Source organism: Onychomys torridus, chromosome 13 (genome assembly GCF_903995425.1).
Source record: "Onychomys torridus chromosome 13, mOncTor1.1, whole genome shotgun sequence".
NCBI lineage: Eukaryota > Metazoa > Chordata > Mammalia > Rodentia > Cricetidae > Onychomys > Onychomys torridus.
In genome coordinates, this window is record NC_050455.1 from 27,854,081 (window position 1) to 27,868,130 (window position 14,050).

The 14,050-nt window shown below is 41.2% G+C and overlaps 1 protein-coding gene across 1 annotated transcript in view; it reads left to right on the plus strand.

The window, feature by feature from the left end:
* The window catches only part of Ndfip1 (Nedd4 family interacting protein 1), a 48,660-nt gene that overhangs the window by 17,852 nt on the left and 16,758 nt on the right, over window positions 1-14,050 (plus strand). The window contains exons 2-3 of the mRNA XM_036205173.1: window positions 4,215-4,302; window positions 10,592-10,722. Of these exons, the coding sequence (XP_036061066.1) occupies window positions 4,215-4,302; window positions 10,592-10,722 (219 nt within the window). The remainder of the gene's footprint in view (window positions 1-4,214; window positions 4,303-10,591; window positions 10,723-14,050) is intronic.

A 14,050-nucleotide genomic window follows, 5' to 3' on the forward strand; every position in this document is an offset into this window, starting at 1 on the left:
CTTTTGGTTTCTTGAGACAGGATTTCTCCTTGTAGCCCTAGCTATCCTGCAACTTGCTCTGTAGACCAGGCTGACCTACAGAGTTCTACCTGCCTCTGCTGGGATTAAAGGTGTGTACCAAGACTGCCTGGTTTAAGATTTATTTTTGTAAGCTTTTGATCATTTTTATTTATATGTCTATGTGTGTCTATAAGTATATATGCCAGGTGTGTGCAGGTACCTGAGGAGGCCAAAAGAGGGCATTGGAGCCCTTGAAGCTGGAGTTATGGGTAGTTGTGAGGCATTTGACCCTGAGTACTAGAAACTGAACTCAAGTCCTCTGAAGAACAAAGCATTCTTAACTACTGAGCTGTCTCTGGTCCCAAGATACATATATTTTTTAAAAAAATTAAATTTTATGTGTATGTGCGTTTAGCCAGCATATATGTTGGTATAACACATGCATAGTTAACACATGGTTGTGAGCCACTGTGTGGGTGCTGGGTATTGAACCTGGGTCTTCTGGGAGAGCAGTTAGTGCTCTTAACTGCCAAGCTATCTCTCCATCCCCCAAGATACATATTTTTAAAATCCAAGGTTATTAGGCCAAGGAGTATTATGGCAGATTGGGATCATGCACCAAGTGGGAATATGGGAAAGAAGTCAGGACGCAGTGTAAGAGTGTGACAAGGCAAAATGCCACTTGAAAATTTAGATTGTTGGATTATTGGCCTATTTCATCTTGGTAGAGACATATATAGTTCTTCTGTATTAAACTCAGCGTTGTGTATGGGCTTCTCTGGTGGGTAGGCAGGGCCTCACTGTGTAGCAACCCAGGCTGGCCGGGAACTTGCCTTAATGTTCCAGCTTTGGCCTCCCAAGTATTGAGATTACAAGTGTGAGCCACTATACCTGGCTCTTTCTATGTCATTTGTGAGTAATTTTATAGTCCTATTTGTAAAAGCAGTAACAACAAACAACAACATTCTTAAAATGCCATTGTGTTGATCACAATAAAGATAAAATTGGTTCGAAATTTAACAAAAGTAATGTTTTGAAAAATCTAGTTCCAGTAGTATTTATTAGTCTCCAGAGTCACCATCAGAGACTATTCCCCCTCCTCACTTACACTGTGTATGCTCTGAGTTAAGTTCCCTCTTAGACCTGCATCAAGGACCTGCTACATCGAGGCCCATACTGTGACAGTAGCTGGATCTGGGCTCACTTGACCCAGCTGATAGGAGAGTGGAAGCCTTTTTAGTGTTGACCAAGAAGGAACATGCTCATTCTCTGTGTGCACCCAGAGAAGGATCTCCAAGTGGAAGGGACATGGTTTGGTAGGCTGCACCAGAACGATTCTCAGGGACATAACAGGAAAACGTGCAAAACTCATTATGGGACCAAGTGAACTGTATCCTCAGCAGTCTGCACTCTAGTTGTGGTGCATGGATTTTACTCCCTCGTTGGTGATTGTGGACTTGAGGTCCCACTGTTGTTCAGCAGGTCATTACTAACATAGAGGGTGGTCAGCATATATGGCCTTTGGAATGTGATTACCTTTGCTCCCTCTCCCCATAGTGTTTTTAGAGCAGCTTTCTGAGCCTAACTTTATTGCCAGCAGTGTAGAAGTAATTAGGTTTCTATGTGAGGAGGAGGCTGTCAGAACAGTGAGTTGGGGGTTCAGCCCAACATGTGGGGCCTCCACAGTTGTAATGTTTTTTTTTGGAAATGTATGGTTCTAAAATACTGAACTTTAAGGGAGAAAAATCTTGACCTGGTAATGTTTCTCTTTTCTTCACCAAAGAGATAGCATTTCTGAGAAGACTGGAATTTCTCTGCTGTTATCTGTTACTGTGTTGGGGAGTGATCACATTTCACATTTCTAGGTTGCTAAGAGACAGGCAACCTATCTTACAGCTACTGGCATGGCGGACCTTTTTACCTTCTGATTTTTTTTAATGTCTATGTTTCTTAGAACTGCAGGCTTCCTTTCTGAAACCAGATTGTGTAGAGAAAACATACTTGCTTTGACCAGACTCCAGAATTATAAAGCAGGTTAGAAATGCCAAGCTAGGTTGAAATACAGAATGGTACCAGCTGCTACACATAGGACTGCATTCTTGAATAACCATTTTCCTCTCTTTGGTTCTTGTGTTCATTCTCTCTCTCTCTCTCTCTCTCTCTCTCTCTCTCTCTCTCTCTTTCTCTCTCCTGTCTTCTTATACAATGATGATTAGTCATGAGGAGACTAAGAATATCCTTCTAAGGCTTTGGATAATGTTAAGATCATTGATTGAGGAGGAGACCCCTGCTCCCAGGAGTTCTTTAAATAAGTCACTGTTTGATGTCCCTGGAACATTTGCTTTCCTATAGCTATTTTGCCTGTATGCTTTCTTTCCCAAGGGAAAAAATTGTCTTAGGTTGTAATACGATTATTTTGGGAGTGACTTAAGTTTAGATTGTTAGTGCTTAAAAAATGTGCCTGTAATCCCAGTATTTGAGACAAGGGGATTAGAGGTTCTAGGCCATCTTGAGATACACATGAAAACCCTGTTTCAAAAAAATCAAGGCCTGAGATGAAAGTCAGTGGTAAAATGTTTGTACTAGGTTTTATACCCAGCACTGGGAGACAAAAAGTGTCTAGATGCTGCTAAGAATATGGCCCAAGAACCCATGTCAAATTGAGTTCTTTTTTGAGCTAGGGATCGAACCCAGGGCCTTGCGCTTGCTAGGTGAGCGCTCTACCACTGAGCTAAATCCCCAACCCCTGAATTCTTTGTAGTTAATCTGGTTACCTAATTTATAGATAAATCTGTGTTTGTAGTAATCTCTAGTGGATGGTACAGGATTGGAGATTGATGCAAGCTCTGCTTCATGTCAGAACCCCGGGCTCTGTTCTGTCTCAACTTACCATGGACTTCTTTTCAGGTGTGCTTAGGAGCTGGTATGTCTTACAGGCAGGCACCTCAGTTGACTTCCTGTGTGGTAATACTGAAAACAGGATCAGACCCTTTTTGCTTACATCAACAAATTCCCTTTATAGTTTAACACCAGTGTAGACCAGCTCATTTAAAAAGTACAATCTATGAGACATCTTTGTTTCATGACAGTGACTTGGGTGAGCCATCCAATAGCAATAGGCAGGCAAACACACAGTTAGTGTGAGATATTTAAAATAATTGGAGGAGCTGGAATCAGCTCTGCTCTAGAACATTTGCCTGAGATTCTTAAAACCCAGGCTTTGATTCCCAGCTCTGGAACACTATCAGAACAAGGCTGAGATAGGGAAGGACAGCACCAAGAGAGGTTAGAAGTTTGTGTTTTCATAACTATCTTAGTTACTTAATGTTCAATTTCTGTGCATACACTAAATAGAGTAGTATATTTTCAACCTTTGTCCTACCAGCTTGCTTTTCTAACTTTAAAGAAAGTATGCAAGCAATGAGTGTTCAGTCCCGAAATTAGAGCCTCAATGTAAACAAGGAGAAATCCTTTATACTTTGATTTACCTAGAGATAGTGCAGATTGTAGATACCTGTCAATCTAGCGCTTCTTTCCATTATATAATTACCTTTTTACGAACAGAATTACACAGTGCATATTTGACAAATCAGACTTTTTATGTAATAGTTCTATGAATATCCAAGTTGTCAACTTTGCTTTGTATTTTTGATTTTTTTTTTCTTTTTCTTTTTTTTTCCCTCAGAGCTGAGGACTGAACCCAGGGCCTTGTACTCAAGCACTCTACCACTGAGCTAAATCCCCAACCCGATTTTTTTTTTTCCTTAATCTTAGTTTTTGATAACTGGGCATGATGGGGGTTACCTAAAATCCTAACACTTGGGAAGTAGAGGTGGGAAGTGAGGCAGGCTTGGGGTACATTTGGCTTTTTCTGTTTGCTTTTTAGATAGGCCTCATATTTTATGTAGCCCAGGCTTGCCACAACTCTTGGTTTTCTCCTTCAGCTTCTCAAGTGCTGAGACCACAGGAAAATTTATGTATATCCCATGTGTACTTGGAATACGATTCTTATGTAACTTTTTCTTTTTGTCTCATTATTTCCATAAAATAACTTCCTGGGAATATAATACTTTTAGAAAGGGATTGTACACTTTAAGGCTTCGGAAACAAACACAATGCTAGATAGCCTTCCAGGCAGCCTACTCTGGTTTTTAGGTTTGCATCTTTTGATTTTATTTTATGTGTGTGTGTTAATATCTGATGTTTTTATTCAGTTGCAGAATGAAGAGGAGCCCGGGGAACCCCAGCAGACTGCAGGTGATGCTCCTCCGCCATACAGCAGCATTTCTGCAGAGAGTGCAGGTGGGTACCGAGGCAGGGCCAACACTTACACATAGACTTGTCCAGGAGATGCTGTTTGCTTTTGTCTCTCATCAGCTTTCCCTAAGTTGTCTTCGGCTTGAGTTTTCATTTGTAGCCCAAGGTGAATACTCAAGTTATTGTTACCTGACTCTAGAATCCAGATTCTTTTTTTTTTTCCCCAGCTGGTTAAGAAGGGCTTCATTAGTGGTGAGGAAACAGACATACACTGTAAGGCACATAGAGAGGGTGACCCTCTGCACAGCAGAAGGTAGACTCCGGAAGCCAAAGTCCCAAAACCCCATTTAAAGGGCTCAGATTCATTCCAGCTGACTCAGAAAGGAAGGGGAAACTAAGGAACAAGCTTGATGTAGTGTTGTATGCCTGCAGCCTCAGCACTGGAGAACTGCTTAGCAAGTTGGAGGGCAGCCTGGACTGCATGAGACCTTGTCTCAAAAAACAAAACAAAGACACAAGAAAGAAAGGAACGAAGAGTTGAGGAACTTAGCGATTGCTTCGTTTTCATAGTTTCTTCGTTATAGAAGACCCTCCTGTGTAGGAGAGAAGAAACAATGTCTAGAGGACTTTTAATAACTAGAGTTTCTAATAATCATTTCTTTATAGTTCTTAAAAGTTCACCAGTTTTGTTTTTAAATTTAGATTTACACATTTTATTTTATGTCAGAATGTTTTGCTTGCATGGAGGCAGGGTTACTGGAACCAGAGCTACAGATGATTGTGAACCACCATGTGGGTACTGGGAATCGAACCCATGTCCTCTGCAAGAGCAACAAGTGCTCTTAGCCACTGAGCCATTCATTTCTTCAGCCTCAGTTCACTGTTTTGATAGAGCTACTTCCATGTTCTATAAAACAGGATTGTGGCAGAGTGGCGAATAGAGAGCCATGTGCCACTGCTGAACCCCAGCCTCTGTTTTATCATGGGAACATTGAAGACACTCATCCAGGTAAGTAAGCCTTGACAGCATCCTTTTATTATGGTACTTTGGGAAGCCGTTGACCTATGATAGGAGATTGATTCCTTTGGTATTCTGGGACTCTGAAGCCACCATTTTAATTGTGTAGAACACCAAGAGATGGGAGTGTAGTTCAGTGGTAGAGAACTTGCCTGGCATGTGTAAGGCCCTGGGTTTGTTCCCCAGTCCTGTAGGCAATACAGTTTTTTAAAGAGTAGAAACACCAAAATTTGGGAAAGAAATCACAATTCATGGCTTTCCTACTGTGTGGTCCTCTTACTCCCCAGTGCTGGGATTACAAGTGTGTGCTACCATACTCAACCCATGGTCATAAATTCTGGTCTTCTCTTAAATGTACCCAACTCAGAGTTTGGATTCATTGTTTCATTCATGATCAAAAGTTCTTTATGATTTGCTACCCAGAATCATCCTTTTGACTAGTATTTGAATACCTACCCTCTATAGTTGTAAAATTTTTGTTCTTTAGGGGGTTTGGTTTTTTGTTTATTGAGGCAAGGGTCTCAACCCATATAAGCAACTCTGTAGCTGAGGCTGGCCTTGAACTCCTGACCCTCCTGCCTCCAACTTTTAACCATTTTAGATATACTTCTGCCTTAATCATCTACATTCTATATTATTTCTAAAAATTCTTTTGACATAGAGATTATAACTGAAAATAATCTCTGATAAATCCCATTAGATAGTAGAGTCATGTCTTTATCAATTGAGGTTTGTGGGTTTTATGTGGATTACATATGTGTGTGTATGTGAGAGAGAGAGAGAGACAGACAGACAGACAGATAGATAGATAAATAGATAGATAGACAGTTTGAGATAGAATCTTGTGTATATCTGTGTCCACAATATTAGTGGGCAGAGATAGGTGGATTCCTGGAGCTCTCTGGCTTCTAGTCCAGCCAAGTGGTGAGCTCCAAGTTCAGTAAGAGACCTTGTTTCAAAAAAATAAGAGAGTAACAGAGGAAGGTATCCATTGTCAACCTCACATTCGCACACACAAGCATGAATACAAGAATACACTATACACCCAGACACCTTCTCCCACACAAGCCCATGCACAAAAGGGGGAGAAAAGGTTGAAAGTAGCCAGGCAGTGGTGGCACACACCTTTAATCCCCGCATTTGGGAGGCAGAGGCAAGTGGGTCTCTGAGTTCAAGGCTAGCTCCGTCTCCAGATCAATTTCCAGGACAGCCAGGGCTACACAGAGAAACCCTGTCTCAAAAAACTTGGGGGGAGGGCTGGAGAGATGGCTCAGAGGTTAAGAGCACCGACTGCTCTTCCAGAGGTCCTGAGTTCAATTCCCAGCAACCACATGGTGGCTCACAACCATCTGTTATAAGATCTGGTGCCCTCTTCTGTGTACATAATAAATAAATAAATCTTAAAAAAACAACAACAAAACAAAACTGGGGGGGGGTTGAAAGTGATAGCGGAAAATAGACTTCTAGCCTCCTTCCTCATGTGCATGCATACTTACATGCTTGTTCACCACAAACATATATGCATATACCACAGACACACAGACACACAAAAAGTTAGCATCTATGTAATGCCTTCCCACTTAGGAATGTGATCAAATACCCCCCACCCTATTTATTGAGATTTTGTTTGTTGTTGGTATATGCAGGTACACATATGGCTCATATTAACTGTATATCCAGAAATTGCTGTTCATGCATTTGACTAGCCTTTGGATTATTTTGGGTTTTCTGTGTATGCAATATCATCTGTGATTGTCAATTACTAATTAAATGTTGCTTTCTGGTTCTCCTTCTTCATATTCTTATTGTATTGCACCAACTAAGATTTCTGAGAGATTTGGTTAGAGATGGTGATAGTAGACACTTTCATCTTGTTCTCTTATCTGTCTGTCTGTCCGTCCGTCCATCCTTCCTTCCTTCCTTCCCTTCATTTATTTATATATTATGTATACAGTGTTCTGCCTGCAGGCCAGAAGAGGGTGTCAGATCTCATTACAGATGGTTGAGAGCCACCATGTGATTGCTAGGAATTGAACTCAGGATCTTTGCAAGAGCAGCCAGTGCTCTTAACTTCTGAGCCATCTCTCCAGCCCCTAATACTTATTTCTTAATTGTTTATTTTTACTTTTTTTGTTGTTTTGTTTATATATCCATGTTTTTGTATATGTATTCAATGTTTGTGTGGGTGCCAGCAGAAGCCAGAAGAGGGTATGGAATCCCCTGGAGCTGGAGTTACAGGGACTTGTGAACTTTACAAGGGGGGGTGGTTTCTGGGAGCTACACTTGGGGTTCTGGGGTGGCAGCAAGCTCTTAAAACTGCTGAGCTGTCTCTCCAGCCCTTTGTTCTCTAATTTTGAGGAAAAAAGCTTTCCATAATTTACAGATGACCGTGTTTTCTTTGGGTGTTTGTCTGTTTGCAGTACTGGAGACATGAGGCAGGTGCTTTGCCACTGCAGTGTTATAGCCCAGGTCACACTAGTGAGTATTTTCTAGACAGTTGTGACCAAATGAAGGAAGTTTTCATATTTTCTTTTGTTTTAAAATGGATATTGAATTTCGTACCTTTGTTTTGAGAAAGGATCTCCATAGACCAGGTTGTCCTCAAATACTATGTATAGGGAGAATGACTTTGAACTCCTGGTTTTCCTGCCTTTACCTGAAAAGTGTTAGTATTATAGGCTGAGCATGATGGCTCATGCCTGTAATACCAGCCCTTGGAAGGCTGAGACTGGAGACAGTTTGAGTACAGACTGAGTATATAATCTTTTAAGGATTATTTATTTATGTATTTTATGTATATGTGTGCTATATTTGCATGTATGCCTGCATAACAGAAGAAGGCATCAGACAGAAAGGGGCATCAGATTCCATTATAGGTGGTTATGCACTGCCATGTCATTGTTGGAAATTGAACTCAGGACCTCTGAAACAGCAGCCAGTGCTCTTAACCACTGAGCCATCTCTCCAGTCCCCCAGACAGAGTTTTATATGGCTAGACCCTATTACAGAAGAAGAGGAGGAGGGCAAGGAGAAGAAAGAGGGAAATTCTTATTTTCTTTTTGTTTTCTGTTAATTAGGGGCATTGATGATTGACAATTTCAGTAATGGATTATAGTAAAAATGTTAGCTGGGCAGTGGTGGTGCACACCTTTAATCCCACCACTAGGGAGGCAGAGGCAGGCGGATCTCTGTGAGTTCGAGGCCAGCCTGGTCTCCAAAGCGAGTTCCAGGAATGGTGCAAAGCTACACAGAGAAACCCCATCTCAAAAAAAACAACCCCCCCCCCCAAAAAAAAAATGTTAGCTTGTATAGTAGTTCACACTTCTAATATCAGTACCCTGGAGGTCAAGGCAGGGCAATGGTAGTGTCAGGCCAGCCAGGGCTATACAGCAACAGAATATTTTATGGAGAAGTTAATTTATAACTAGAGAATAAAAAAGTAAGACAAATGTTAGATGAACTGTAGAATTTTCTTTTTTTAAAACTTAAAAAATACTTAAAGGTTTTCTGTTATGCTACATCTTTTGTAACAGAAGCCAGTGAGCATGAAATAGTGTGCAAAAGAGGAAATAAGTCAGATGGTGGTGGCGTACGCCTGTAATTCCAGCACTCAGGAGGCAGAGCCAGGCGGATCTCTGTGAGTTCGAGCCCCAGACTGGTCTACAGAGCGAGATCCAGGACAGGCTCCAAAACTACACAGAGAAACCCTGTCTCGAAAAACCATTAAAAGAAAGAAAGAAAGAAAGAAATGAAATGAAATGAAAGATTTCATAGAGAATTATTTTATAACCAAATTAGTTACCTCAGCTCATCAGAAAACAGTATAAAGTAAAAACATGAGTCCAAGTACAGGAACACATGAGTATTAAGCTTTTTCCTTTTTCTTTTCTTTTCCCCATCAATGAGGCATTTAATGTTCCTCATATTCTCTTCTATTAAGCATTTTAACATTAACATTGTTAAATTGTGTTGACAAAATAGCACACATTGGGAGTACATCATCTATTGTTGGACTTGTATTCAGGAAGCAGTCACATGAGGATCATGAGTTCAAATGTATCCCTGGATAATTACTGATATTCAAGTCAGGATGAATAACAAACAACAAAAATCTCAAGAGAATATGTGAAAGCATGAAAAACAATATCAGGAACAACAACCCACTACCCTCTCATAGACCACCCGTACTTGAAAAGTATGATCACACTGCCTGATACTCAAATAAACAATGGAACATTTAGATGATGGGGATCCCATTCTATACATCACAACAGAAAAATATCTATCACTAAGTAAAAGCACAATAGTAGATGAACAAAAGCAACAGGAGGAATATAAAGACCACAAAATAAACTTCACTAAATGGTTTTGTCACACATATAGCACACTTGAGTATCTACCTCAAATATTTTAAAATAGAAACCACAGTGCAGTGATTTCCACCATCAGTGTTGAGTGAACATGGTAATTTACTTACTTCAAGGCTATGATGAAAAATAAATGAAATGTGTTTTTTTTTTCTCAAAGCTGTAGATAATACTGATGTATAAAGTCTTTATCAAACATGAATAGGGTTTTTTGCTTGTATGAGTTTATCCCTATTCCATAAATTCAAAATGATATAAGTCTTTTCCTTTTTCTTAAGGTTGATTTTCACCTTTTTTTAATAAGAGGAAACCACAGTATAGATTTTAATGCACATGTGAAGGCAAGCTTGTGACCCTATAACATCATCTCTCAAGTATCTGAGATCACAGGCATGTGCCACCATGCCTGGCTCATCTAAAGTGTTAGCCTAAGTGTTTTCCATGACTATTTAAATTACCAGGTCTGGTAGTCACTTATGAGTCTGGGACAGGAAGATTCTAAGTTCAAGGGCAGCCTGGGCAAAATAAAAAGTAGAAAGAGGGTTGGAGATGCAGTTCAATGGTAGAGTACTTGCACACATGGCCCTGGGTTTGATCCCCAGTACCACAGAATAAATGTCTATTAGATTCAGAGTGGTCCAGATAATTGGAAAGAAGGATATAAAGTGAGTTTTAAATTTATTTATTTTTATGTATGAATGTATGTATGTATTTTGAGGCAGGGCCTCACAATGTAGCCTCGGCTGGATTGGAACTTGCTATGTAGAACAACAGGTTGACCTTGAACTCACAGAAATACACCTGCCTTTGCCTACTGAGTGCTAGGACTAAAGATGTGGTGAATCAGATTTTTAAATATACACTTAAAAATCATCCCGAGTGTCACATTCATTTGTAAATAAATGTCTTTTGCTTCAGATGGAGTTTGTTACTTCCTTTTTTTCTGCAGCATATTTTGACTACAAAGACGAATCTGGGTTTCCAAAGCCCCCGTCTTACAACGTGGCTACAACACTGCCCACTTATGATGAGGCTGAGAGAACCAAGACTGAAGCCACCATCCCATTGGTTCCTGGAAGAGTAAGCAGTTTGTTTGTTTGTTTTTGTTTTAGCTATGTTGTTTGGGGGCTACTTAGTTGGAATTAAGTTACTTTCATTATCCAATATTGAGTTGCTAGAATTGTCTTGGTTACAGCTGATTTTAAGTATGGAAAGACGCTACATAGGGCATGGGGTATCTGAAGGAAAGGAATCTACATACACTACGCTCTTTTGTCCATTAACTTTATTCCTCAATGACAAAATCCTATCTACACAGCTTCAGCTCTGTCCTCACATTCAGCTCCTCTTGGTGCCCAGTTTTAGTTTTAGTCCTCATAGTTTTAGTAAGCTCCTCTGCTTTTGACCTGATCTTCGTCCTCTGTTCCTTTGTCCTCCATCTATCCTTCCTGACTCCTTACCCCTGGCCCTGATAAACTCTACAAGAGATCTGCATTACCCTCTACAGCATCTCTGTCTTCCTCTCTTCTCTATGGCCAGGCCATTCTGTGTCAGCCTCTGGAATTTTGCTCCAGTCCTTACTATACCTGGTTATGCAGAAAGAAAGCCCTATTTGTTCTCAGTCAGTTGCTCTGGAATGGCACTCGGCTTGAAGGCCAGGGATGGTATGAGCTTCTTTTGCACAAGAAACAAAGCTATGCATCTGTTGCCCGCTAGTCTTCTAGGCCTTGTTAGCTATCTAGTGGATCAGCTTCTGAGAAGCTTAGCTGTTTGCCAGTATAGTCTGGGAGAATTTGGGCAAGCAAGAATTTCATAGCAGAGGACAGCTGAAATATTAAGGCTGTACAACACCAAATACTCCGTGATAAATGGCTTCCCATTGGATGGACCTTTGGCCGGTCAAAGTATAGCTTTAATACACAGCTGAATCTCTATAATATATTCTTGTGGCCCGTAAGACACCTGGGGTGGTGTTGGCGGTAGTGCCCGCGCTACCACCACCCGTTTACCATGTCCGAGGGAGGGGCTGTGGATCGAAAAACAGAGACAAAAGACAGCGGGTCATTCATGCCAGGGGATGCCGAATGCCCTTTATTGAAGAAGGGAGGGAACCTTAAATACAGGCTTACAGCACAATGGAGGAACCCCGGAGGGCAGAAGTTAGCTACTGAATATTCTACATTCTAGCACCTAAGCTGTTAACACCAAATGCAGGAAACACAAACAAGGAACTTCCCTTAAGCATTCAGGAGGGTGGAGACTAGCAGGGAATCAGCATAGGGAGGACATCAAGGTCAAGGTCAGGCAAGCAGGACGGCAGTTACCCAACTTGGGAGTTCCAGGGCACCACAGGGTGGAAGGAAAGGACTTAGAAAATACACTGACTTTGCCTTGATTTACACACTTAATATTTTGGTATTAGCTCATAGCTATAAGGGATGCCTGTGGAAAGAAGAAATACAAATGACATAATTGAATTAAACTCATAAGAGACCTAGCATCATCTAGGTAAACCTTGTGTCTCCAATACCCCAGATCATGCCATTTGTAAGTTCAGATCTCATCTAGCTTGCTGGAGATGGGAGTGGGGTACAATTTTAGCAGGGATTTAAGATTGATGCAGATTGGTATAGGAGTGTAGCTCAGTTGGTAGTGTGCTTGCCTAGCATGTGCAAAGCCCTGGGTTCAGTCTGCAGCACAGCATACACCAAATATGATGGCACATACTTGTAATCCCACCACTCAGGATGAGGAAGCAGGAGGATCAGAAGTTCAAGGTCATCCTCAGCTGCATACTGAGTTCATAACCAGCCTAGGATATATGGGATGCTGGAAGGAAGGAATCAAAAATAAGCATACATTCAACAAAGTGGCAGCAGCAGACAGAGCCTTCTAGTGTGCCAGCTCTTGCGCAGCCTTGGCTCTCCTAGCTCTACTTAAAAGTAAGCAATTACGGTGGGAGTGAGGTACACGCCTTTAATCCCAGCACTTGGAGGCAGAAACAGGTGGTCTTTGAGTTTGAGGCCAGTGTGGTGTACAAAGTGAGTTTCAGGACAGCCAGGGCTACACAGAAAAACCCTGTCTTGGAAAATAAAAATTTTTAAAAAAAGAAGAAAGTAGGCAAGTGAAGACCACATGAGAATCCTTTATTGGGTCTAACACTGCAGCACTGAGGAGGCAACAAGGAGAATTAGTCTCCTAGCCAACTTAGCAAGCAGACCCAATAGTCAGTGAAGGGGTGTTCGCACCAGTTGCAGCAGATCTTTCATGCAAGGGAGGGTTCTGTTTATGCCAGTCATGTATCTTGAGGCCACCAGAAGAAGTGCTCCCTCTCTGGTGTAGCACTTTTAATAGTACTTAATTTGGGGCTGGAGAGATGGCCCAGCAATTAAGGGCACTGGCTGCTCTTCAGGAGGTCCTGAGTTTGATTCCCATCAACCACATGTTGGCTCACAACCATCTATAATGGGATCTGATGCCCTCTTGTGGCATGCAAGCATACATACAGACATACATGCAAATAGAACACTTATACCTCAAAAAATACATTTTAGAAAGAAAAAAGTAGTTCTTAATTCCTGCCCAGTGTTCCACTGAAAGGTGGGTCTCCTTCATGTGTTTCATGTACTGGGTCCATGTACTATAGTCTGCAGACTAGACTAGTGTAGAAATTAGCTCTGATTAATTACAGAACACTTAAAATTCCTTAGACAGCTATACATACTTAGGAAATTCTTAAAGGTAGATATATAGAGATGCTTTTTAAGGTATAAAATAGAGGTATTTTGCAGGGGTAAGGAGATTTGTTTGCATCAGTACATGGAGCTTAATATCCAGCTTAGGTAAAAGGCTTCCAAATACTTGTATCTCTACTACACAAGAGCTGTGGACATCAAGAACTGTGTCTTTTTACTAGATGATCCAGGCTGGCCTTGAACTCACAGAGATCTGCCTGTCTCTGCCTCCTGAGTGCTGAGATTAAAGGTGTGCACCACCTCCTGGCATACCCAGTTTCTTTCAAATCACTCAATACGTAGTCTACCTCATTTGAAAAGGTAGGCCACATACGTTGGCCAGGATCCTTCTAGGCTGTGATAACTGTCTTTTCAGATTAGGATGGACAGATCCCGCCTGTCAGTAGGGAGGCACTTGAGCTGCCAGTGTGACCTCTTCAGTGGGCCCTAGGTCCCTGATATTATAGGTCCCTAACAGATGCTGGGTAGCTGGCACTCTAGAGTTTAAGTCACATGTGTAGATAACTTTTTTCCTTTTTGAGATAGGGTCTTTTAATATGTACTATGTATGAAGGAAAAAGCATAAGACAAAGTCATAATGAATTATTTCTTAGTGGGCTAGAACTTGCTATGTAGACCACGCTAGCTTGGAAGTTACAGAGATCTACCCACCT